At 51.7% G+C, this 24,152-nt stretch overlaps 8 protein-coding genes across 10 annotated transcripts; 2 read left to right on the forward strand and 6 right to left on the reverse strand.

Moving 5' to 3' along the window:
* Window positions 1-100: 100 nt before the first annotated feature.
* On the forward strand, window positions 101-2,537 carry PV05_02502 (uncharacterized protein). Its single transcript, XM_013463076.1, has one exon. The coding sequence runs from the start codon at window positions 214-216 to the stop codon at window positions 2,014-2,016; it is 1,803 nt and encodes a 600-aa protein (XP_013318530.1). The 5' UTR covers window positions 101-213; the 3' UTR covers window positions 2,017-2,537.
* A 781-nt stretch (window positions 2,538-3,318) lies between these two features.
* On the reverse strand, window positions 3,319-5,455 carry PV05_02503 (uncharacterized protein). The gene is made up of 2 exons (XM_013463077.1): window positions 4,338-5,455; window positions 3,319-4,281 (listed from the first exon to the last, which is right to left on the reverse strand). The coding sequence occupies exon 1, from the start codon at window positions 5,380-5,382 to the stop codon at window positions 4,717-4,719; it is 666 nt and encodes a 221-aa protein (XP_013318531.1). The 5' UTR covers window positions 5,383-5,455; the 3' UTR covers window positions 3,319-4,281; window positions 4,338-4,716.
* A 199-nt stretch (window positions 5,456-5,654) lies between these two features.
* On the reverse strand, window positions 5,655-8,455 carry PV05_02504. Of its 2 annotated transcripts, XM_013463078.1 has the most exons (6): window positions 8,324-8,455; window positions 7,780-8,243; window positions 6,992-7,706; window positions 6,856-6,944; window positions 6,255-6,812; window positions 5,655-6,201 (listed from the first exon to the last, which is right to left on the reverse strand). In XM_013463078.1, the coding sequence occupies exons 2-6, from the start codon at window positions 7,885-7,887 to the stop codon at window positions 5,845-5,847; spliced, it is 1,827 nt and encodes a 608-aa protein (XP_013318532.1). In that variant the 5' UTR covers window positions 7,888-8,243; window positions 8,324-8,455; the 3' UTR covers window positions 5,655-5,844. The 2 variants fall into 2 exon arrangements, with proteins under 2 accessions (XP_013318532.1, XP_013318533.1); XM_013463079.1 differs by having other exon boundaries at window positions 7,780-8,455.
* Window positions 8,456-9,752: 1,297 nt separating this feature from the next.
* Window positions 9,753-13,145, reverse strand: PV05_02505. Of its 2 annotated transcripts, XM_013463080.1 has the most exons (5): window positions 12,999-13,145; window positions 12,821-12,949; window positions 11,675-12,769; window positions 10,141-11,624; window positions 9,753-10,089 (listed from the first exon to the last, which is right to left on the reverse strand). In XM_013463080.1, exons 1-4 carry the CDS (start codon window positions 13,035-13,037, stop codon window positions 11,541-11,543), a joined length of 1,347 nt encoding a protein of 448 aa, XP_013318534.1. In that variant the 5' UTR covers window positions 13,038-13,145; the 3' UTR covers window positions 9,753-10,089; window positions 10,141-11,540. The 2 variants fall into 2 exon arrangements, with proteins under 2 accessions (XP_013318534.1, XP_013318535.1); XM_013463081.1 differs by having other exon boundaries at window positions 9,753-11,624.
* A 631-nt stretch (window positions 13,146-13,776) lies between these two features.
* On the reverse strand, window positions 13,777-15,045 carry PV05_02506 (uncharacterized protein). Its single transcript, XM_013463082.1, has 3 exons — window positions 14,529-15,045; window positions 14,236-14,474; window positions 13,777-14,175 (listed from the first exon to the last, which is right to left on the reverse strand). Exons 1-3 carry the CDS (start codon window positions 14,938-14,940, stop codon window positions 13,978-13,980), a joined length of 849 nt encoding a protein of 282 aa, XP_013318536.1. The 5' UTR covers window positions 14,941-15,045; the 3' UTR covers window positions 13,777-13,977.
* Window positions 15,046-15,190: 145 nt separating this feature from the next.
* Window positions 15,191-17,665, reverse strand: PV05_02507 (succinate dehydrogenase, flavoprotein subunit). Its single transcript, XM_013463083.1, has 4 exons — window positions 16,800-17,665; window positions 16,566-16,714; window positions 16,002-16,469; window positions 15,191-15,905 (listed from the first exon to the last, which is right to left on the reverse strand). Exons 1-4 carry the CDS (start codon window positions 17,567-17,569, stop codon window positions 15,310-15,312), a joined length of 1,983 nt encoding a protein of 660 aa, XP_013318537.1. The 5' UTR covers window positions 17,570-17,665; the 3' UTR covers window positions 15,191-15,309.
* A 1,374-nt stretch (window positions 17,666-19,039) lies between these two features.
* On the forward strand, window positions 19,040-21,031 carry PV05_02508 (uncharacterized protein). Its single transcript, XM_013463084.1, has 2 exons — window positions 19,040-19,239; window positions 19,312-21,031. The coding sequence occupies exon 2, from the start codon at window positions 19,339-19,341 to the stop codon at window positions 20,803-20,805; it is 1,467 nt and encodes a 488-aa protein (XP_013318538.1). The 5' UTR covers window positions 19,040-19,239; window positions 19,312-19,338; the 3' UTR covers window positions 20,806-21,031.
* On the reverse strand, window positions 20,927-23,412 carry PV05_02509 (uncharacterized protein). Its single transcript, XM_013463085.1, has 5 exons — window positions 22,708-23,412; window positions 22,159-22,653; window positions 22,011-22,066; window positions 21,726-21,955; window positions 20,927-21,662 (listed from the first exon to the last, which is right to left on the reverse strand). The coding sequence occupies exons 1-5, from the start codon at window positions 22,933-22,935 to the stop codon at window positions 21,616-21,618; spliced, it is 1,056 nt and encodes a 351-aa protein (XP_013318539.1). The 5' UTR covers window positions 22,936-23,412; the 3' UTR covers window positions 20,927-21,615.
* Window positions 23,413-24,152: the final 740 nt, after the last annotated feature.

Genomic DNA, 24,152 nt, shown 5'->3' on the forward strand with positions numbered 1-24,152 from the left:
CGATGACAGGGTGTAAGCAGTTTAGTTATGTAAGGCCTCCAACCACCACAACTCATCGCGTCTCAGCAATCTTCCAGTTTCCTGAAGTAAAGTTAGCCTCCACACCGCCAACCGACCGCGGTACGAGGCAGAAATCTCAAATATATATCTATGACTAATTCTGTGCAATTTTGAGGGGTGCTGGGCAACTCTCCAATAATACTATTAGCAACCATGGACCTCACCCGGCAGAGTCGCGTCGCGATCTTGCAGCATACCATCACGAGTATCACCAATCATCCCTTGCTGTCCATTCTGGCACTTTTCACCTCCATCTGTATCATCACGCGAATCCGCTCAGGCATCAGATTTCGGTCCAGCATCTCGAAACGACGACGACAACAACAAAGACCCTCGCAAAATGGTCCTGGAGACGCAGCTGCACAACCCCCTATCCCGCCGTACTGGATCCCATGGCTCGGCCACGGCGTCAACTTCGCCCTCGGTGGCACAGACTATCTAACGCGAACGGCGCGGTCTCTGGGTGCCCACGGCTCCCTCTACACTCTGTGGATGGCCAACTCGAAACACCACATGGTCACCGTGCCGGGCATCGAGCGCCAACTGATATCGAAAAACGCCCCCGTCACGATGGAGCCGTTCATCTACCACGTCATGCAGAGTTTCTGGGACGACCGCGGCGCCACGAGAGCCACAGAGCCCAAGGCACTATGGGGGTCGGTCCACGGTGCGCTTTCAGACATGTTGCGCGAGGACTTCGTCTCCAGCGCGCTCAAGGACACCGTCGAGGCCCTCGAGCACGATACGTGGAACCTGGTCTCTGGTGCGTCCAGCGAAGTCGACCAAGCGATATGGGAGCGCGAAGCCCACGTCGACATCGTATCCCAAAACTGTGACGACGGCAGCTTCGTCGCCGAAGCCGAACTCTTCCAGCTTGTGCGGTACTTCGTTGGCAACATTGCCACCACGGTCCTCATGGGCCGTGACTTCACGAGGAATTATCCAAACATCATGCACGACCTATGGGAGATGGACACGAGATTCAACCTCTTCGTTGCCGGCACGCCGCGGTGGTTCCCGGGCATGATCCGCCCCGCCGCGGCGCGCGAACGTGTCATCTCCGCCATCGGAGAGCATCACGACGCGCTGTTCAAGTACCTTGACGGAGAAGATCCGGGCCCGAATTGGAGCGACATGTCCGACGTGGCGGCCGTGATCGTCACGCGAGCGCTCGAGTTCCGCAAGGCTGGGGCCTCTCCTAGAGGATGGTGCACGGGGAACGGCACGGTGATGTGGGCGATGAACATCAATTCCAACCCCGTGGTCTTCTGGTTGATATGGTACGTCTTCAGTGACGCGTGCCTGCTCGAGGAACTGAGGCGGGAGATCGCGCCGTATGTAAGGTTCAGGCACGCCGAGGATAATGGTCTCCCGATCAAAGAAGCGCCGAAGCTGGAGATCGACCTGGCCTCGCTGTGGGCGAAGTGTCCGCTGTTGAAAGGCGCCTTTTTCGAGGCGATGCGCCTAGAGGCCGCGAGTATGTCGTACAAACAGCTCATGGACGACTTTGTGGTCACTGAGACGGACGAAGATGCTAAAATGCTGGGGAAGAGCCACCCACAGTCGTTCTTGTTGAGGAAAGGCGACTACGTGGCCGTGCCCCATGGCGTGCATCAGAGCGACGAGAAGTACTTTCGTGATCCGATGAGGTTTGATGCCAGGAGGTTCTGGATCAAGGAAGGCGATGAAAAGAGCGCGAGTCCGGATGATCCCGGTGGTGCCAGGGTCGATTATGGGACGATGAGGGTCTGGGGAGGTGGGAAGAACATGTGTAAAGGGAAGACGTTCGCGGAGAGGGAAGTTATTCTGTTTGCTGCGGCGATCATCATGCAATGGGATATGGAGCCAGTTGGGAATGGTGGCAAGTGGGTTCATCCTGGGAGGAAAATGGGCGCTGGCGCCGTCAATCCGGTCAAGCCGGTCAGAGTCAGGATGAAGAGACGAGAGGCATGGTGAAGTCTCTGCGATTGTGTCTTGCCCACCGGGGTCTGTTGGGCTGGTGCCGGCTTTGCTTCACGAGGCGTACGCGCGCTGATGATCTTCTCCTTCTGATAGCTGGTCAACATCGACGATCAATGCTGGCTGACAACTATTTGAGAGCCTCTGCGACGATATGCAGCATATGAACGAAATATATTGCCATCTCACTCACTTATGACGAGGCACAACAGTCTGTTTCGAATATGAATGTTGGCCATTTCAGTCCTGTCTTGGATGGGCAACATACAACGTCGGAGAGAAAGACCAGGAAATTCAATCGGGTCAGGTCTTCAGCCTCCAGAGTGTTTCTGTACTGACAAGATCGAACTGAGGTGATGCGTCCTGCCTTTCCATCTAGCAAGCAGGCGTCCAGGCATATTTTAGCATGCAGAACGGACCTCGTCACAACTGATTCCGTCCAGCAAAGGTGCGGAGGTTATGGTGTTGGGAAACTTGTTGATCTTAGCTTGTCTTTGCTTTGGCTATATATGAGTCGGATAGATCATTGCCTGCAGTCAAGGACCATGACAGACGCATGACGGAACGACGTGGCTGCTCCAACGAGTGAGGCATCATGCGGACTGCCAGTGGACTCGAGACCTGTTACACAATATTCCGGATTCGGCAGGCGTTTCCTCTCTCCCTCTCGCTCTCTCCGCTCAATTGGCAGCCTCTTCGTATCGCATTCTTTGGCCTATTGGTCCGCGCAGCATGTATCCTCATCGAACTCGTGACGTATAAAATCTGTACTCAGCTGAGTCTGAGTCGTAGTCTGAGCTGACATGAGCTGAAAAGACGACAGGTTTGTTCCTTTCCGCTTTCTTTCCATATGGTCAAGGTCAAGGTCATATGGACTCTTGCGATGATGAGACCGGTGTTAGGCAAGATCAGCCTACAGCCTACTGTCTACGGTCCATACCAGGTCGCCTTGTCTTGTCTGGTCTGGTCTGGTATGCGCTCCGTCTGTCTTCCTCGTACCCCGCATTTCCCGTAGACCTTCTGAGACTCTGGAGGGTTTCTTCGACACGGAGCACTTAGGATACTTATCCCTGTGCTTCGTGCCCAAGGTTAAGGTACCTAAGCTTACGCTGACGTCCAGGCTGCGCGCAGACACGAACCCAGCATATTAAAGACGTGTGGACATATCAGGGAACTAAATTTTACTTGGCTTCCCTCCTTGGAGAGATTAAAGTAGACTGGTTATCCAGCTCAGTGCTTGACTCAGGTAAGCCTCGCTGCCGAACACGAGCATGAACACGAACACGAAGTCTTGCACCACACACATTCCAGAACTTGAGGAGGCAACCCTGTAGACAAGTAATACAAAAAGCGGGCAACCGTTTCCCGAGGGCAGCGATGCAGCGATCATATTTGAGAACAGTCCATATTCGTGGTTCCACAAAGAGCCAGCCCTTCCCTCAAGCTCCTCTTTCTGGACACCTTTTCGAAATTCTGGCTTCCCACTCATGAAGTGGCATATGCAAGCCACAACACCCCAGCAACAACCATGTGGAAGGCTTGCGGGCTACTCACCCCAGCCGTGGTGCTAGCCATCTCGGCTATTGGACTTCCATCCGCGTCTCCCGATCTGTATTCAGAAATGGCTGACTGAAGGTCTCGCCGCAGACACGCCTGAGTAGGAAAATGCAAAGCCATTCGTGGCCAGGCCGTGGCTGTCGTAGCTGACTTTGGATCACGCTGCTCACGTACGTTTTGGGCGGCCTCCTGTTCAATTCGGTATGACGATGCTGGTCATGTCGCGCTGAATGGAACATGTTGGAGGGTATATAAGACGACCTCGTGTCCTGCATTCTGAAAGAAAGAGTAGGCAGTAGAATTGTGTCTTGTGCTCCCTTCATAGAAGTAAAATAATCTTCAAGCACCAGACTGCGAGAACTCTCCATCTTGAAACAGTCGGACTTTCTGAACAGCACTTCCCCAACCTTCAGTGAGGAACTTTCGATCCGCCAACATGCTCTTAAGCAACATCCTCCTCGCCAGCCTGGCGCTCCTGATTCCGTCGACGCTCAGCAGCCCTCTACCAGCAGATGTCACTGAAGAGTCAACGTGTCTCCGACCGATTCGGGATGGCAGACTTGACAAGGTATCTTTCAGCCTTTCTAGGCCGAACATGGCTCTTGATTCAGGTAAACTGACATCCATTTCCAGCGCTTAAACACCGGCCACTGCCACAATGGACAATGCGTTGTCAATTCAGAGACCGGACAGACTTGCCCTACCCTGTATTGCACACTCAGTAACAAAGATGGCGAGCAATGTCATTGCGTGCCACTCACGGACTGACTGGATATACCCTGTGTCTGAGACAGTTCGTCAAAATGCGATGAGGTCGCCGATTGTGTTGACAGTATCGAGGTCAAAGCCGATGCCTGGGGACATCGAAGTCGAGACTTAGGCGTGGCAACCCCGGAAAATGTGGCTCGGTTATTGCGGTCTTTTATGGCGGCAAGATGCATCTGGTCAAGGTAGTTGCAGCTCGTTGGCAGTCGTCTGTCCTTCAACTTGAGCGTTGATTTTCCCAAAAAAACATGTCCTCATAGCAGCTTCGTATCCCGTATTCGAGCGCAAGAACTTTTTGTCGCTTGTAGCAGCAAAGTCGTTGGGCAGATGTCTCTTTCGTAATATTTCCTTCTCGACCCGCATATCTTCGTCTTCTCACGTCTCCTGCTCCTTCGCGTCATCTTGCAGCTGCTCCCCTTCAGTATTCAACATCATTCCATCCATATCTGCATCAACCTCCTCTTCAGCTTCATTTTCACCCGCACTGCCCTGGCCACCGACACCCCTCTCCAACCCCTCGCACTCCCTCAACATCCACTCCGCACACTCCCTAGCCCCATCCTTCGCAGAGCACTCACTCTCAACAACAGCATCCCGACCCGCAGCATTCGCGATTCCGGGATCCGCACCTGCGCCGACCAGTGCCTTGACCACTTCGAGGTGCCCATTCATGCCCGCCCAGTGCAACGGCGTATTCCCACTGACATTGCGATGGTTGACCAGACTGGATGCCGACTTATCTGCCGTCGTCGCCCCCACACTCCCACCCAACGAGTCCGACGGTGTAAGCAAGCTTATCAAGTACTCCACCACCTCGAGATTGCCGTTCGCCGCAGGGTAATGTAGCAGACTTGACTGTGAGCCGAGACCGTCTTCGTCGACATCGATTGCCGATGCGAGAATGACGGATGGAGGACTGGAGTGGCTTGCGCACACGTTTGTTACGAGTTCTTTGAGGGAGTCAAAGTCACCGGTACGAGAGAAATAAATGAGGTCGTCGAGTTCGTCGGGGGTAGGAGTTGGGAGAGGTGGAGAGGGCATGATGACGGTATCGCGAAGGTCGCTATGACAGTGGTGAACAGCAGGATGGTACAATGTGCTTGTTCTATTGTTCGCTGTCGTCTGCATGATAGAGAGTGACTAGAATTTATTTCTTAAAATTATTCCTAAATGACGTCATTTGACCTGTCAAGGCCAAACTACTGTGAGGCTGCGAGGCGCAAGGCTCACTACCACCCAGCTACTATAGCTATCCTACTAGGTATGCAGTATGTAACCATGTCATGAGGCTAGGTGGGAAACAGATCCAACATGGGTCTTCAACATCAGCATCGCGATCACGGTTTGTCTAGTGCTAGTGACATTATTCGAACAATATGCCTACTCCTGCCCGACGGCTTATTGCAAAGATATTCCATGCTACTCCGTAATGCGGCCGCCAATGTGGTTGCAAATGTGGAAACAATCACCCGCAGACACCACACGTTGATCATGCTCAAGGCTTCATCCAGCAGCCCTGACAAGATTGCGACACTCAGGAAATGTGTCGCATATCCCGGGTCTGAGGGTCCAGTGGTCGGGTTGCAGAATATGTCTGCAAAATTCCCCAGTAGGCAAAACCCGTCCCGTCTTCTGATTCCACTCGACGCAACTCTCCATCGACGTATGGGGCCAGTTGCACCGAATATTCCTTGCTACACCCGGAAGAAAATCTCGGTTCCTGTGACAAAGTGCATCTCGCAACTGAGGAAACGGGCAAAACTCGATGTCCGCGCTATGCGGGATTTCAAGCTGGGCAAGTGTTGGGCGGTAAAGCTCGGGGACTCTCTGATAGTTCTCCTGCGACGACAAGATCATCCACTGTTTCAACATCTCAGCATCGACACACCCAATGAGATTGGAGCACAACGAACCCTGATCAAGTATACGAACATGACGGCTATGCCTAACTTGGATGCCGTTTCCATGCCCTTGATTCGAGCACACAGCTCAGCGACGAAGTGACATACCGAGTGCGAATCAGTTGGTTTTCGAGGTCGAAATAGAAGATCCATCGAAGGCCTGTCGGGACCAAACACCTGCTCCACAGGTGTCCCCTGTGACAACATCGACCGAGCCAATTCCAAGTAGCTGGTGATAGCGCATGACATGGGCTTGTCATTGACCTCGATTCGAGGCAAGGCCATATGCAATGCTAGTGGCCGAGTCCTTTGTGGCGGCTCCGGCCACGAGTTTTGGCCGAATTCGGTATTTGGCGATTGATCGTAGCTTGCGATAAGGGTTGAAGAGGTCATTGAAAGTCTCCGCGAGTCGCTACCACTGGAAGGGAGGTATGAGCATTGATTAGAAAGAGGTGTTATTGATGCTGCTGGAACTGTTGGGATGATCGTGGCAGAGTGTTTTCTCCTTCTCATGTCTGAGTTTGATTCGACAACTTCCATGAAGCCGTCAGTGTACAAGGTGAGATGGTCCTACACGGTTAGAAGAGCCTCAAGTCAGGTGTCCAGCACTTGCCTTGTTGAAGGATCCGTGCATGTCTAGCTCCAGATCTGGGGCAAGCGACGAAAATCGCTGACTCCCCGACTCAGATTCCGTGGATTGACCTAACCTCTCTTAGCATCCAGGACGACAATCTGCATTTCGGCCGTACCTCTACTAAATTCAAAGTCCATCTCCGGGGAATACTGGTGTCTGCTAGGAGATCGTGGAGCATTCAGGAATTGCAGAATCTCGTCGAGCCCACCTCCTGAACTGTGAGTCAACGTTCCACGGTCTGTCGAATGGCCGAGAGCGCTAGTATGATAGCCATTGCTCATGTTGACAGCCAAGCCTCCTGCAACTGGCTTCGGAATTGTGTGATCATTGCCAGACCGTCCTGCTTTGCAGTCTGCCCTCTGACGCTGAGGACTGAAGGATTCCGTCCTTCCTCCTGGAAGGGGTGTGCCACTCGGGGATTCAGAGTCACCAGTTTGCACAGCTGAAGCCTTCGAGTGTCTTGACAAGTCATTCGAAGAATAAGTTTCTGGCTGGGGGTTGCCGTTGATATACGACTTGAGTTCTCGTTCGATTTCGATCACCCTGCTCTGTACTGGGCCTGGAAGATCTGCCTTCGAAAGCCCAGCAGAGACAGTCGTGGCTAGAGACCGCAACGGCACACCCTCACTCACACATTCCAGAAGGTCAACCAGATACGGCCCTCGTGCAAATCGTAGACAAATCAGAAATCCTTCCAGAATCCATTTGTGATGAATAAGCTCATCAAGTTTACGCGTCAAGGCCACTTTCCTCCGGCCATCCAGTGTCTCGTCAATGACGCATTGCGTGCCCAATGTCAAGCATGCTTGACAAGGCGCTTTTCCTGAGCACTGTTTGGAGCGTCAGAACAAGGTCAGGTTCTCCAGCCACCGACCTGCGACAATATAGCAGATCCGGACTCACCCTGATCCTGCGGGACTTGCAGACCACACATGCAACGGGGGCTTTAGGCCGCCGTAGTCCAGACGCGTTGTCTGTAGTCGGCGCTTGGACCCCTGACTTTGCACCCATGCTGAGCAGAAGGAAACGTCGACGGAAAGAAGCAGCAGTAAAAGGAATCTGAAAAGGCCGGTTCGTACTCGTAAAGCTCTCCGACGTGTTCGCGAAGCCGGGTAGCCGTATGCAATTCAGGTCGAGCCGACTTGGTTCTTGGGTAGGATGAGATCACGGTGGATATAGGGGATCAGGAGTTGGTAATTGTATTGTTCGATATGTACCATATGCGGTTACCCATCCCCCGGTGACAGGGTTTGCGAGATCGAGCACTCCCTGCACTGCGGGCGGACCTCCGGCCAGATGAGAATCCTCCAAGCATTCTCAAAGCTTCTGGGCGACCAATCAAACCCCACGCTGAAGGGTTTCCGGCTCTGTTGCACGATGCTATCAGTTGTGATTGCCTCAACTGTCAAAAGAGCAGCTCAATTGCGGCTGGATACTTGTAACTCACAAACAAGATGAGCATGCGCTGTTTGGGAGACGCAAAGCCAGCTTCAAATCATGGTGAAGTTCAAGAAGGCTGTGATTGGTATTGCGTCGGAGCGCCTGGCTGCCGCTGGGTGCCTCTGCTCATCAGATGCGGTCGAGAGGTGTCCGACGACGTTCTGGCTGCCTAAAAATCCTGACAGGGGTAACCATGCAGGAGCAGCGACCAGGCCGCTTGAGTCCAGCATCTGGCGCGGTACGGAGGCGTGCACCATTACTATTGACCGCGCTAAAATTTAGCTTCTCGGCATTGCAAGGGTATTCAGATGTCATCAACACCTCACCAAAATTAGGTGAGCAGTTGATATAGAATGAACACAATGGCATTATGTTGCAGCAATATACCGCCGTCGTAGCCTCGCTATTTGCGCGCAAGGCTAGGTTGGTATAGAGATTCATAGTGTTGATTTTCAAGATATTTCTATTGATTTAGGAGGTATTCCGTTTATGTATATCTATTCTATCTATCTATATCTATTCTTGTATTTAAACCCTCGGTCTCGTTTACTATAGCACTTCTAAAAAAAGTAAGGTCGACTATCTAATTAGTTAGTAGCGTTCGTATTAAACTCGTTCTTCTCTTCTATCTCTATATCTTTATAATTATCGCTATCCCCTTATTGCTATTCTACTAATTATTTTAGATTTAAAAGTATAGAGCTCCTAAAATCGAATAAATACTAACGACTATAGTAATAGCCTTTTTCTTTTATAATAACGGTATAGCCGTAGAGTATATTTTTTTAAGTGTATTTTCTTTCTTCTTTTAAGTTAGCCTTAGAATTCAATGACGGATAGCTTTGGAGATAACGTTGAAAGTACCCAGCTAGACTAGGATAGTAGGCCCGTAGGCGGAAGGGGCAACGGTGTTTTCTATATATTTTTCTCTCTTATAGAATAACTAGCGGGACTAGATTATTGATACGTTGATGCGAGGCCGTATCTTTCAAAAGCAAATAAAGGGGAGGTGTTATGGATGCCCCTATAGACCACCTAGACCACGTCTAAGTCACGTAGCGACACGTGACTACCTCTTGGCGATGCTAAGAGGATAGGTAGACATAGCCTTCGGCCATTCCATAGCTTCTTCCCTCATACATACATCTTCCACCATTTTGCCACGGCTTTTCCATGCCAGAGAGTTTCTTTTAGCGCGGCTATTATACTTCTTTATCTTTAGTAGTTTCTACTATAAAATAAAAGATAAAAGAAAGTATAATAGTAAAGACTAATCGTTTAATAGATTATCGAAAAAGAGCGTATCTATAGATATATCTCTTATCTACCTCGCGCTCGCTTAGCGTACCCTTTAGGCTCGACAAAATTAGGTAAGTAACGACTAGAAATAGAGTATAAAATAAGGCTAATTATAGATACTAAAAATGTAATTATTATAGGCTTTATATATAGAGTACAAAAATCTCGAGGCGAGTACTAAAAACCGCCATACAAAATGGTAGGCAATCCTTATACCGCAACTCTGAGGGCTGCCAAGCTGTATCCCCTGTCCACACTAAATTTTAGCGCGGTCAATAGTAATGGTGCACGCCTCCGTACGTTTGGCCCAAACGGAAAGTGACGCCGGAATCATTTCCCGTTGCGGATCGTCAGGTCAATGTTCAAATGTGCTAGCGACCACAACGCAGCGATTCGCTCTGTCGAAGCAACGGGATTTAGAACTCAGTTTATGCTGGCCCATCTTGCGCCATTTCGACTTTCTTGGAACGACTGCTGGAGGTACAATCAGATCGGCGCCCGAAGCAATTAGGTGGGGAGGCATACATAGTAGGGTGCGAGATATACAAGCATACCCGTCCTTTGCCCACCGAATCAATGGTCGACTTATCGTGTTGCGCGAAAACGGAGAGTGGATGACATCAAAGGGGAAAGTTCCTCCGGAGTTGAGTAGTGGTGGATTCTAAAACCAGGATCGGAGCACATGTTCTTCTCGCTTGAGCTGTTGAGTGGCGCTTGGAGGTGCCGCCACGTAGCCCAACCAGAGAGCAATCACCACTGCTACTCCGTAATTCTTCCAGGGGTATAGCTCGCATTGGGTGCTTTGGCTTTAGTAAGTTAGTCGTTGTCCCGTGTGCGCCTGGTGTCGGTAGGGGCAGCCATTGGATGTGACAGTATTTTCTGAAAGATATCACATTAGGAACAACAGAGTTCAAATGAGTACTCCGTAGACCAGCCTGCATCGCCGGAAAGCCGCTTTGTGTGCTTTGTGGGTGCCGGAGTCGCTCGGTTCGCAGCGAAGCATTGCTCAGGCTTCTGCCAGATCAAGGTTCAGTCAACTGAGATCGCATCTTTAGTGCATACGCGGATAGCAGCCCCTCGCGATCAGCAAGGGTCATCCAGGAATCAGATACCAGCGAAAGGTTTTGGACTTTTGCTCCTGGATTTGGTCGTTAGCGACCTGCTCGATGACAGAGGATAGCCCGGGACAATGCGGCTATCTTGTCTTTTAGTCTCCATGAGATGGAGCAGACGCCTTTGATGTCCATCTGAAGTATTAGGCTTTCAACGAGTCTGTACATTTGAAGACCGAATGTAGCAGGGTCAACCCCTACTGCTTGTTGTAGGATTGACCGCAGAACGGGACGAAGCCTGCAGTAGACAAGCGGACTGCAGTAGGGAGCTGAATCGGGACAGTGCATACTCGCCTCTCAGCCAAAGCCACTCAATTGATTGGATTTCTCCTTCAACCCGTCAACTCAATGGATATGAAATCGGAATCGAATTGGAAGGGATGTTTCATTCCATCAAGCTAGGACAGATAATTCGTTTGCGCTCAGTAGTACATCATTTCTGGCGACAGTTTGTGTTTGAATATCACCATAGGCGTGATACATCGTCAACAGGCCACCGGTTCCAAGTTCTTCTACCCGCTGACATATCCCATCGTTCGAAGCCTTATACGTTGCACGAAAGCACCTGAAAGACCCCGGTTGGGTTTTGGTCAGCTGTGACCACGGCAGAGGTGTGACCGCATGGGTGCGGAAAAGGGATCCTTGGATGGCGAAGGGTTGGGCACCGACCACGAGTACGATGGAATGTTTCGGCAGGCCTACGGGTGGTAGTCGGGTGGAATGCCACATCCAGTAGCATGACCGATCCAAGCTTGCTGTCGTCAAGGAGGTCTGGAGAGCCTAAGAGCAGCAGTTCTCGCACATATCGGCTTCTCAGCCTTGCACGTCAGGTAATCGCACCGCAATGTCGCCGGATTGGGTGATGTATCGAACCCAGGGTAAAGACGGATATTGCAGCTGTGACCAGTAAGCAAAACAACGGCTTTCAGTTCAGATGGACGACCAACCTTTGGTTCGATGATCTTCAGGTATCTGACCTGAATACCACTGGTGGTGAAATAAGGAATCTCGAACTTGACATTGATGGGCCTCTTCCCCTTGCCCTCTCCCGAAATTCCTCCCATACTGCCACCGAAGCCACCAGTCATACCGCCACCACGTTCGTCGTCGCCTTTAACGCTTGGGAGGCCAAGCTCGGCTCGCATCAGGAATTCTTTGCCGCCACCGAATTGCTTGATTTTCCAAACAATGGCGGACTTTTCGGGGGCGTAATGTACGGAGCCGATGTTTGTTCGAAATCTTGGTGTGTCTGCGTCGTCCGGTACGGGGATGATAATCTCGACATTGTTGGCGGTAGACCGCCGCTTGAACTGTGCCTTCGCCTTGAGCATGTACTCGATTCTGGATCCGGAGTGGGATTCGACCACGCACTCGACCCATATTAGCGGCTTGACGGCGGTATTCAGTCGGTAACTCATCAGTTCGAATTCTCCATCTGGTGGAATGAAGCTGATCGTCCGGTCGTTCTCGAACCTGGAGAGCCTTACGCACTGATGAAATTTGACATCTTCCATTTCAACGGCTTTGCCCCGTGTAGCCCTTCCTGTGGTCTCAAACATGGCTTTGTCGTTTAAACCCAGCCGGAGTTCTGGCATGCCAGACAGGTAGCATTTCATCTTTATAGCTCCCAGGATTTCCGATCTCAAGACGTTGCCGGTTGAAGACACCAACAGGTTGAGGGACTCGATAACATCGAGAAAGACTTCGTTCTTGCGGTATCTTATCCCCTCGCTTCGCCATGACACCGCATTAGTGACGGCTATTGGTGGTCGTGCCTGGACTTCAAGCTTGTGCGACTCTTGGGTAATGTACTCCTGTAGAATCTTCGACTCGGTTGTCTGAGGATACCCAAAGTCCATCATCTCGTCTAGCAGTTCGTAAATAATGACAAAGTTGTCTCGTATTGATTCCTCCTCCAGCTCTTTGAAATATTCCGTGAACACTTCCACGATTTTGTGCAAAAACAGAAGGATTTCTGCTGCATTGGTATTTCGTTTCGTTAGAGCAAGCAGGTAGAGGTTATTGTGGCGGATATAGAGATACTGAAGTGATAATCAGCGCCAGTTCCCTTACTGTTCGTATGGGGAACTTACGTTGATTCCCTCATCAGAGAAACATGGGGGAACGGCCGAAGACTCTTCTTCGGCTTCCGAAAGGAGAACGGGAAACTTTTCAACAGCGGACATAGGGAGATCACCCCGATAGTTTCGAGCAAGAAGGGTCTGAATATGTCAGTATCTAGACTCATTCGCCGAGGTGGCTGACGCTCACCTTGCCCTTCAAGTCGAGGAAGAAGAGGGCCGAAGCCATGACGATTATTGACTGAAAACGCGGGGCTCGACAATCATAGACAAACTCTCTGCATGCTGGTGTGTATAGAGAAGTGGCTGAAGAGGAGGTGATTGCAGTGGACGGGTAGTAAGGGCTGGATGAATGCACGTCGCAACAGATGCCACTTTGATTCTATGGAGGACTCCGCAAGCGCAGATGCTATGCCAAGCGCCCGACCAACAAGGCTGCGCTTGCCCCGTGTTGCCCCTGATGGAAATCATGCCGCCGCAACACCTTTCACATTATTTACTTCTCTCAAGCATCCACTGATCCATGACCTTGATATATCATTGTCACAAGTCTCTCTCAACAACCTATGTCCAGTATATGTCCTCTCACTAGAGGCCTCTTGCGTAAGAACTCATGATGCCCCCCGCTCGACGTTTGTCTTTACTTTGAGGTTCTGGCGAGCACTGGTCTCATTACAAGAGTCCACGGCCTTGTAGCTATCTCAGCCGTGCAAGCAGCATACATCTACTAAATTCCATGTTCGTGTTTATGTACAGTCTGCATCATAGGGTAATATTTCCTGGATCGGCCAGGAGGTGCGAGATGGATCTTAAAGCAGCAGCGCGTATTGCCAAGCCATGAAATTGTGGAGATTTGTGCAGTTACTTTTTCCGCCCGAATTTCGATTCGATCTTCACAATTCCAACGCGCCCAACAGACAGTGCAATGCAGCATCCCCGTGCGTTTCTGGCATTTTGCCATGATTCCACGGCTTGTCAATTGTTAGACCTTGCGATTCAGAGACGCGGAGACCGAAAACTCAATGACGGTGCCATAAGAGCTGGCTGAGCACTTTTTCAAATTGCTCAGGCGGTGTCAGAGGCCCCAAACATTCTTTTCCTTTAATTCTGTACAATGCAATGGCTTGCTTGAAAGAAATGTTATACACTAATGCCTGGAATTTCCAATCTCACGATGAAGAGGAGGAGCTCTCAGGTGCCGCGACCTTGGGTGTCCAGTTCCTCTTCATGCCCATGGGTATTAACACTCTCTCTTTCGCTATGCGGTTCGCGACTGCGCCTCCTTGCTCCAGCGCCAGTGCCCCGATGATCGCGAATACAGCCTGCGAGTAGACCAGATCCGCGCCGGATGCCTCGAGTCGGTCGGGCTAGCAATCATAGATTAGAACTTGGATTGTGCCATTGCAGGAACAGAATAGTCGACTTACAAATCTGGGATGCCACCGAACGACTTCAGGTAACCCGTACTGTGTAGCCAAATTTGAAATCGCTTTATGATGTGTGAAATAGTCATGCGCTCCTCCTGATAGGCATTCCACAGCCTCAATCGCAGGGTGTCGGAAGGGTTTTCGGTCGTGAGGATCTTGGTCGCCGCTCCTTAGGAAGTATGTAGAGTCGGAGACACTCAGAAGCCCTAGTGAGCATTGTAATTCGACGATACGTTTCCCTTTTATTCTTGTCAGCGACGAAACTCCCAACAGATACCAGAGGTAGCTATTACCAAAAAATGCCAGCCGATCGTTAAACCCTCTGCGACCGTGATCAAAGCTCTTGCTCGTGACAGCCAGCCATTTTGTCTCTTCTGATAGCAACTTGTGTCCATCTCGTCCCAGGAAATTCACATAAACATCATCGAGTTTCCGCTGATCCGTGTTGATCTTTATGGTCGGTCGTTCTGGTCTCGTTCGCACAGGGGCTTTCATGCCGGCCGGCGTGGTAGCCCAGCGCGGCAGGCGATCTGAATCGACTTCCATTTCGGATTGCTGAGGTGCTGCTGTGGAGACATGTCGAGCTTGTCGAGGGACTTTGCTGTTCAGGTATCGGGTGTGTATGCAATCGCAGTTTGTCCGCCTTCGAGTTGGTCGTAGTAGATCCACGAAGATGCGAGCGGAAGACGACGTCTTGCAAGACATGGCCAGAAAGACGAGCTAGTCTAGGATTCAGAGGTCGAAGGTAGAGCTTGCTCGCATCGGTTTAGTGTGTTCAATTGCGATGCTTCTTAGAATCGCATCCGCGACCTCGCTGGAAAAAGTCGAGGAATTGCTGTGGGAGTACGTCGCGTGGTCCGCTCTAGCTTAGACCTACTGCGGGTCAGAGGGCTCTTAGCGCGTTTCGATATTCGTCCGCTTAGAAGCTGAGATTTTAGCATCATGGACTTCATTCTGGCAGGATCAAGAGCCTCTATATTTCTAGTCTTGGACGTCAGAGCTCTGAGCTTGTCCACTCCTCATCGCGATAGTCAGGACCCCATCAGCCACGATTGAAGATCTTCCATCCGGAGTCTAATATGTTCTTTTCTTGGCCGGCACAGTCTTACACTCGTTCTGATCCAAAGTCGTGAACACCACATCGCGATAGCCTATCGAAACCTCCTGGCCAACGTCCTGCTGCCAGCTTAAACTGTGCTTCATAAATTCGTCATCCAGACGATCCGGAAAGTCTTCTCTTGCATGAGAACCACGCGACTCTTTTCGTTCCAGCGCACTCTTGGCTGTCTGTGTTGCGCATGTCAAGAGGTTTCTCATTTCCAGTGTTTCCACAAGATCCGAGTTCCATATCAAAGACTTGTCTTTGACGCAGACATCCGTGTTGAATACTTGCTCGACCTGCTGCAGTCTCTGCAATCCAGTTGACAGGCTCTCCTCATTTCTGAACACTGCAACATCCGTCTGCATGGCTTTTTGCATATCCGAGCGCAATTCGGCAGTCAGTTTGCTTCCATCGGCAGTTCTCAAGCGCTCGAGGTCGACGAATCCCTCGATTCCAGTTTCCGGGTTGATGTTGCCGCCATTCCTGAAGACGGGCATCCCTTTCTCATTATTCTCTGCAATGTGGCCGGCAGCTGCACGGCCAAATACGACGATATCGAGCAATGAATCTAGCACATGGTCAGAGCACTGCCGCTGTATCGGGAAAAGCAAAAAGTAGAGCTCTGATGCTATTGCCGCGGGTTTTGAAGGTGACAAGGACTTACTGGCACCCAAACGATTTGCCCCATGTACTGAAACGCACGCGACCTCGCCAGCGGCATACAGGCCGTTGACGATAGTCTCTTTTCCGTTTTCGGGATTGACGTCCAGGACCTGGCCCTTCCAATTCGTGGGTATACCACCCATGCAATAATGGACTGTCGGTATAACTGGGATGGGCTCCTTAGTGATGTCCACTCCTGAGAAGATGCTAGCAGTTTCGGCGATGCCTGGCAGTCTCTCCAGGAGAATCTCCTTTGGCAGGTGGGATAGTTGAAGGTAGATGTGGTCTTTGTCTGGACCACAGCCTCGACCTTCACGAATTTCCATGTTCATACTTCGACTGACGACATCTCTTGACGCAAGATCCCTCGCGGTAGGTGCGTAACGTTCCATGAAACGCTCGCCTTGACCATTCAGTAAGTATCCTCCCTCTCCTCTGGCACCCTCTGAGATGAGGACACCTGCGCCATCTACCCATGGTCAGAACAATCTGTCCAGACTGGGGACGGTACGAAGGGAAGCTCCTGCAGGCCTACTGTCCCTTTTCAGCCGCAAGTGAAACTTACATATGCCGCTAGGATGGAATTGTACAAACTCCATATCTTGCAGGGGAAGTCCAGCCCTACTCGCCATCGCCAGACCGTCTCCAGTGGAAGTATGGGCACTCGTTGCACTGAAGTAGGCCCGGCCGTAGCCTCCAGTTGCTAAAATTGTACTAGAGGTTGTCAGCATTGGATGCGATGTGGAGCGAGACTAAGCCACCAACACCATGCCTGGTGAGATCAACAGGGCATACTTACTTCCTTGCAAAAACCCTGTGCAACGTGCCTGTCTCCATATCCAAAGCTGTTAGGCCTATACAATCCTTCCCGTCCATTATCAGATCAAGCGCGAACCACTCAATGTGGAATTGACAGTCGTGCTTGAGCGCCTGGCCATACAATGTATGAAGCATGGAGTGGCCTGTCCGATCAGCCACACAGGCTGTTCGATGTGCCTGACCACCATTCCCATATTCCAGTGATTGCCCACCCAGTGGGCGCTGATAGATTGTGCCATCTTGAGTCCTACTGAATGGCATTCCGTACTCTTCTAGCTCTCGAACGGCTCTTGGGGCTTCCCTGCACATGTAGTGAATGGCATCCTGATCGCCAAGCCAGTCGGACCCTTTGACGGTGTCATACATGTGCCATCTCCAATCATCTGCGTGCATGTTCCCCAAGGCAGCATTGATGCCGCCTTGGGCTGCGACAGTATGAGACCGCGTGGGAAACAGTTTCGTTACAACCGCAGTATTTAGGCCAGATTCTGCCAGGCCCACTGCGGCACGTAGACCGGCGCCTCCAGCTCCAATAATAACAGCGTCATATTGGTGATCAATCACATCAAATTTCTTGTCGAATGCATGGACGGATGAAGTCGTCGCTCGGCGTCTTTGGTGCAGATTTCGTGCCTGTGGCCGGGATATCCATCTTGACGATCGGTGAATGGGACCCTGAGAGTGGCGGATGTTCAACGAGGCTCGAGCCAAGCGAGCTGCGTTACAAACCGCAGACGTGAATGTGTTCATTATGGCGAAGACGAGCTGGTCATGGTTTCAGCTGGAGAACATGGTTTTGCACGCTACAACAGACAATACAATCAAAGAGTTCAATGGAAGGGTTGGCGAAATGTGCATAAGACATCAGGATCTCGAAAAGAGATTCCGAGATCGCAAGCGTCTCGAAATGAATTTCCGAGGACGAGCTTTGGCGTGGCCAGTCATTGTGAAGGAATTGCTCAGCCTTGAGCCCACTCACGCCCACTGGGCCCGGCTGGAGCCCGATCTTGCCTCCAAACCCGTATTCTCCAAGTTGGAGATATCCATGACACTTCTCATCATTGGAGAGCACTCCGTGCAGCTGAAGATTTCAGGGCGACTATCATAACATCTCTATCCTCGGGCGTGGATGAATAAGCGAGGTTCCAATGGTTGACCAAGTGTGAGGGATGGTAGGAAGATCGAGCTACAGCAAGAGATGAGCCATGAGAAGATATCGTGAAGAGGAACATGAAGGAAGACAGGCGCACGGGTAAGACTCTTCTTTGTGGGCTTCCTCGTTTGGACCAGGGCATTTGTTTTGTATAGAGGAGAGTCTTTTGCTCATGAGCGATCGTCCTACCTAAGAACAAGAAGCGTATGAAGGAAGGCATTCGCTACGAGGGCTTTTCCTCGTTAGCGTGAAGGCACTTGGTGAGTCAAACACCTACCTGAAGATTCCACTTGATATATCTCTCGCATGAAATTCGTCCAACACGGTATAGGTGAGACCATGGCGATGAATCAAATGCACAGGGCTGACTAAGGGCCACTGTCCATGCTGGTAGGAAGTCCACTGAGTCGAATACTTGGGGCGGATCGAGTCAGATCAAGCAGACCTGAAAGCGGCTTCGAGCCATGCCGCCGCCATTTCTAGAGACAGTGCAGATACTAGTAGCATAGACTTATATCGCGCGCGACTCTACAGTCAATGTCACTTGTTTTAGCTCAACGTCATCTCTGCGGCAATGCACCGTTCAGAGGAACAACCCTACCCGTCTTTCAGTTTCCCATTCTTTCTGATTGACCGGCTGCGTCCTCCGTGGAAATCCGGGAAGACTCATCCGCATCAAAGACCTGACGGCGAGCTAAATAAGCAAGGCGACGTTGGTTGGATAGGAACCTGATGGAACCGAAAGCTAAGTTCTGCCGCCCCTGGTGCTTAGGTGCGTGCCCCTTGGAATCGCCGACTTCGCTGCTCTGATCTCGGCCCGTGCGACTTTTCTATTGGTCTCGAGTAAGCCTTTTTCCGGCAAACCACCAAGCCAACTCTCTGCCGCCCATTGTGGAACTCGACTATTTGCTTGATGCTGCTCAAGCCCACCCTTGATCATCTGAGATCCCTACCTAAACGTACCTAGGTAGTACGAGGTAGCCCAAGCTTCATAGGCACACAGGGTAAGGTAGCTCTTGTCGGCCATCCCCGCTCGTCATGAAGGAGGGGTCATCGCATCGCATCGCGCGGAAAAATGTTTGTAAGAGGGGCCCTTCGATAAGCACTGTTGGGCTCCCAATGGACCAGGAAGACTTTATTATGGTTGCAGCTCCCAGCATTCCTGAGCGTTCTCTTCTGCGTTCGATTGACTCGGAAGCTATAGCTACAAGGCTTTGTCAATCGATTTCAGAGGAGTGTCTCTGTATCATATCGGGCATACAGTAAGGTACGAACTCCTATCCTGAATGCTGTGGCTGCTTCGCTTCCACCCCGCAGCTTCGGAAGTTGACCATTGCAGACTCGATCCCGATCTCATCCCATCATCATGCACTACACGACCTTGCCTCTCCTTCTCCTGCTCAGCAGCCAAATATCCGCGGAGAATGTGCTGGGAGTCTACATCCTCAGCCGACATGGCGACCGTACCGCAAAGTCCACGCCACCAGCAAACTTGACGGATCTGGGTTATCAAGAAGTCTACACATCCGGCTCCTACTACCGCAGCCGGTACATCAGCAGCGATGCAACCCGCCGTATCCATGGCATGAACAGCGACCTTGTCAAGCAGTCGCAAATCACAGCCTCTGCACCCACCGACACTGTCCTGCAGAACTCGGCCATGGGTTTCCTCCAAGGGCTGTACCCTCCAGTTGGCGAGTCGCTTGGAAGCAACACCCTTCGTAACGGCACGGTCGTCCAATCACCACTGAATGGCTACCAATTGATCCCTCTCGAGACCGTCACCACCGGCACCAACAGCGAGAACTCGGCCTGGCTGCAAGGCTCAACCAACTGCGCCAACGCTCAACTCAGCTCGAACAGCTACTTCACCAGCGCCCAATACCTCGCGACCCTCGACCGCACACGGTCCTTCTACGAGGGTGTCTCACCCATGATCAACCGCACCTTCACCGCCAAGCAGACCAGCTTCAAGAACGCCTACACCATCTTCGACCTGCTGAACGTCGCCTCGATCCACAACTCGTCCGACAACTTCCCCAATGCCGACCTCTTGACTACCGAGACATTCTTCCAACTGCGCACGCTGGCCGACCAGCACGAATTCGGTTTGGCGTACAACGAATCCGAGCCCATCCGCGCCGTGACCGGGTCCATTATCGCGGCACAAGTCGTCGACGCTCTCAACGGCACCATAGCCGGCAAGGGCAAGAACAAGCTCAACATCCAGTTCGGCGCGTACGCCGGCATGATGTCCTACTTCGGCCTGGCCAACCTCACATCCGCCAGCAGCGACTTCTACGGCGTGGCAGACTACGCCTCCACCCTGGTCTGGGAACTCGTGACCAACTCCAGCGTGTCGAGCACCTCATTCCCGACCACCGACGAGATAAGCGTGCGCTTCTACTTCCACAACGGCACGACCAGCAACACCAGCGAGCCCACCGAATTCCCCGTGTTCGGTGGCACCCAGTCGCCACTGCCTTGGTCGGATTTCGTCGCGGGCATGGACAAGTTCGCCATCTACTCGCAGAAGGACTGGTGCAAGGCCTGCGGTAACTCGACCGGCCAGTGCAGCGCAGCCGCGCTCGGCGAGGATGACAGCTCATCTCCTGGATCCTCGAGCTCCAGCAACAGCTCCGGTAGCGGAAGCGGTGGCATTTCCAAGGCTGTTGCAGGCGTGATCGGCGCCATGGTCACACTTGGTGTCATTCTCGGCTTGGAACTGCTCATCATGCTGGTTGGCGGGTTGAGAGTTGTCAGCAAGAAGCGTCTCGCCGGTGCTGGCGCTGCTCAGCAAGGTACATCAACGGGCGCGGCAACGAAGGCTTAAATGGGAATGAATATCTACACGAAGTTAAAAGCCCGTGGGGGTTATGTGAAGTGACTCAATGGGGAAAATATACGTTGCTTGGCTCAATAGTGATATCTTCTTGATAGATGCAGACGAGAGACCGGAATATGTGACGACGAGACTAAGGTAGTTACGTCTCGCTCGGTGGTGTAGCTACGACATAGTGTATCTAAATTAGAAACATATGTCCTCCGTGCAGAAAATTTCCCACATGGGTTTCCCACGGAATCTTTATCAGCCTTCCGGCTTCCGTCCTGTCGCCCTTTCGCATGCACAAGCCCTTTCGTTGATTCCTGTGAGACTCACAGTCATTTTCTGGCTGGCTACACCTCTCAGTGTGTGGAACCCCCATCGATGGCCCTGTCCGACCCAGCTTCTGCCACATTGGGGCGCCAGGGTACGAATTGGGAAGCCCGTAAAGGTTTGATATCAATATCACAAATGACCTTGTCCTCGCGCGAACCATCAAGGTCCAGCCCTTGAAGCGCTTGCCCTTCCCTTACACGCCAGCGGTCGCAACAAATGTATGTGGGCAGACTGACGTGTTCTCCGAGGCGTGGGACCTTTGGTCAAGCAAGCCCAAAAGGCAAGTAGACGCACTATGATATCACACAACCCCAACACATCCCATAAAGACCTCATGTCGGTGCGAGGATACTCCTCTTGATGCAACCGTTTGTTCACGTCAGGAACCATCGAATGCCTTATAGAAGTCGTCAGTCCATGAGGCTTGCCGGTACCGCTTTTGCAATGCTAGCGGCGTGGTCAATGACTACAGTATTCATGCGCTCATCTCGATCGTAAGCGAAGCGAAACGCCATAGTGGCAGAAGCGGCCTGCGAAGCAAAGATAACACATCAACTCTACCGCCTTCTCGTGGGAGATGACATTTTACCTGCCTTGGCGCCTGTCCCCTTTTTTGTCTTGCCTGGCTCTTGAGTCGAGGCAGAGACTCATCTGATCAATATCCTGCTTCAGCCAGGCGCTTGCCTGATGGAAGTTGGTGTTCGTCTGACTATACCAGGGGGCCGATGCGGTGAGCTCCGAGCTTGCCGGCGACACCGGAACAGGCATGCTGTTCAGTGTCCCTGTCGAGTCGACGAATTGAGGCCGGAGTTCGTGGTCGCATCTGTCAGCATCGTCATTAACCACTCTCTCTGCAAAACACTTCAATGATAACTTACGTCGACTGGCCTTCGCTTGGAAGGGTGCTGCCGAGACCGAACACGTCGAACTGGTCCTGTGTTTGGTTAGTTATCTAGTAAAAAAGTACGCTTGGGTTGCCAGCCCGTCTTCGAACTTGGAGACGTGTAGGACGAGGTGAGGGCTTACCGATATCGTGGCATATTGTGGATCCATTACAGCTGCATTGCCACCCCTGGCAATAGGCGAGGCGAGAGGTGCTTGGTGATGCGCGCCATAGTCAGATGAAGCGGGCGTCGATGGGTTGTCGGTGAGCAGGGATATCGGCTGCCTCCATGCGTGGAGTGAGGAGGGAGGCAGATTACCATCCGGAGTGGATGGACAAGACGCCAATGACTCGGGGAACTGCAAGGCTCCCGCAAGAGCGGCGTCGTGCGTTGAATCTAGCGAATCCGCCATGTTTGGCTGAGATGATCTCAAATGGTGCAGGATTCGTACGGCATCAGCGGCCGGAACGGTGCGAAGGATGTCGAAGAAGCGCTGATATTGGTCGACCTTTTCCAACAGAGCCTGTACTTCACTCGATGAGCTTCGACCACGGCGGCCGTCGCTGCCTTGGCCGTAACTGCAGGCGAGCGACTTGGTCACGCACCGCGAACAAGGATTCTTTCCGTCGCACTTTACCTGGTGAGGGATTTAGCTGCTGTCAACCTGAGGCAGTGGAATCATCTTGCTTACCCTTTTGATCTTGCAATGGTCGCAAGCCACGGTCACGTTGGTGCGGTAGCGACGCAGGAATCTCTCTGCTGGGAGTAATGATGTCGGTACATCCGCCGAAGCCTCCTGAGGGCGGGGAAGGATTTGTCGTGGCATCCGCGCGTTGCTATCACGCGATGTCACCTGACTGTATGTTTCCTGCCGTGGTGACGAAGCTGTGTGTCTGAAGTCGCGCGATGGTGCTTGCATCTTTATGATGATATCCCAGAAAGCTCGGAATTACAATTCAGGCCATGTGCACTGGAGAAGATGCAGAATCTGGGGTAAGTGGAAGCAGGAGCGAGGTGCTACTTTTGTCCGTTCTTTGTAGCATATCGGTTGGCCCAAGGGCGCGATCTAACATTGCACCATGATCATCCAGCTGACTATGAGTTGAGGACGAGTATAGGTCTCTCCAGGCAATCCAGGTCAGGAGAATTGTCCCAAGTGTCTGCGGCGGATTTGCAGGCATGGTCTAGATGGCTTGCATGATCGACGATCGCTATTGACGGAATTGCAAACCAGAAACACTGCCCATTGGGTACCGCACCCGTATCTTTATTCCGTCGCTGTTTATTGGAGGGGATTTGATTCTCCAGGCGAGCTTCATTGGATCAGGACAATTTCTGGGTGCTGGGCAGCGCACCGCATCGTGACGGAAGCCGGACGTCGGCCAGAGCAAGATGGATGCTCATGCAAGTCAGGAGTTGCAAGGGTCAATTTTTGAGAACGGAATAAAAATCCAACAAGAAGAGGCGATATCACGTGATCAGCTTTCCACGTCGCTGACATAAGCAGCATATTGGAACAGTCTTGAGCCGCACCTCGCATTCACTTGCTGCTTTCTTACAAAATGCTGACAACCTCTCGACTACGAGCGAGGAGCTTGCTAGCCCCATGCTATGTTACACGCTGCTGGCGAACAGAAAATATCAGTACTGATACGTTTTTAGTGAGCACCGTCACCTCTCCAGGGACTACTTCTAGTATTGTTGGACAGGAGCAGCCAGAGAACCTCTACCAGGCGACATCCTCCTCATGGTAAACGTACCTCAACAGCGGCGATGCACCTACGGCGCCACTGTCCAGATCCTTCGAAAACACTATTAATGCGCCTCGAATGAACACCCCTCTATGTACGAGGCTGCAACACCCTTTGACAATGGCACATTTCTGCCGCCCAATAATGAGGCCAGAAGACTACGATTTCCTGTTTGAACACAGGCAGCACAAGACTCGGCAAAAGCAGTTGCGTTGTCCACATGTCTCCCGCCATGTACATCCTTCACAAAAGCCATCACAAGGGTGACGTTCTCGCACTCCAAGGTTAATAACATGAAAGCACGGATCCAATCTGGCGGTTGTGCTTCGTCTTGTCCATCACAGCACCATGCCGGCTACTCACGGTGAAGGTATGCGGTTTGAAC

Source organism: Exophiala xenobiotica (genome assembly GCF_000835505.1).
Source record: "Exophiala xenobiotica strain CBS 118157 unplaced genomic scaffold supercont1.2, whole genome shotgun sequence".
Taxonomy (NCBI): Eukaryota; Fungi; Ascomycota; class Eurotiomycetes; order Chaetothyriales; family Herpotrichiellaceae; genus Exophiala; species Exophiala xenobiotica.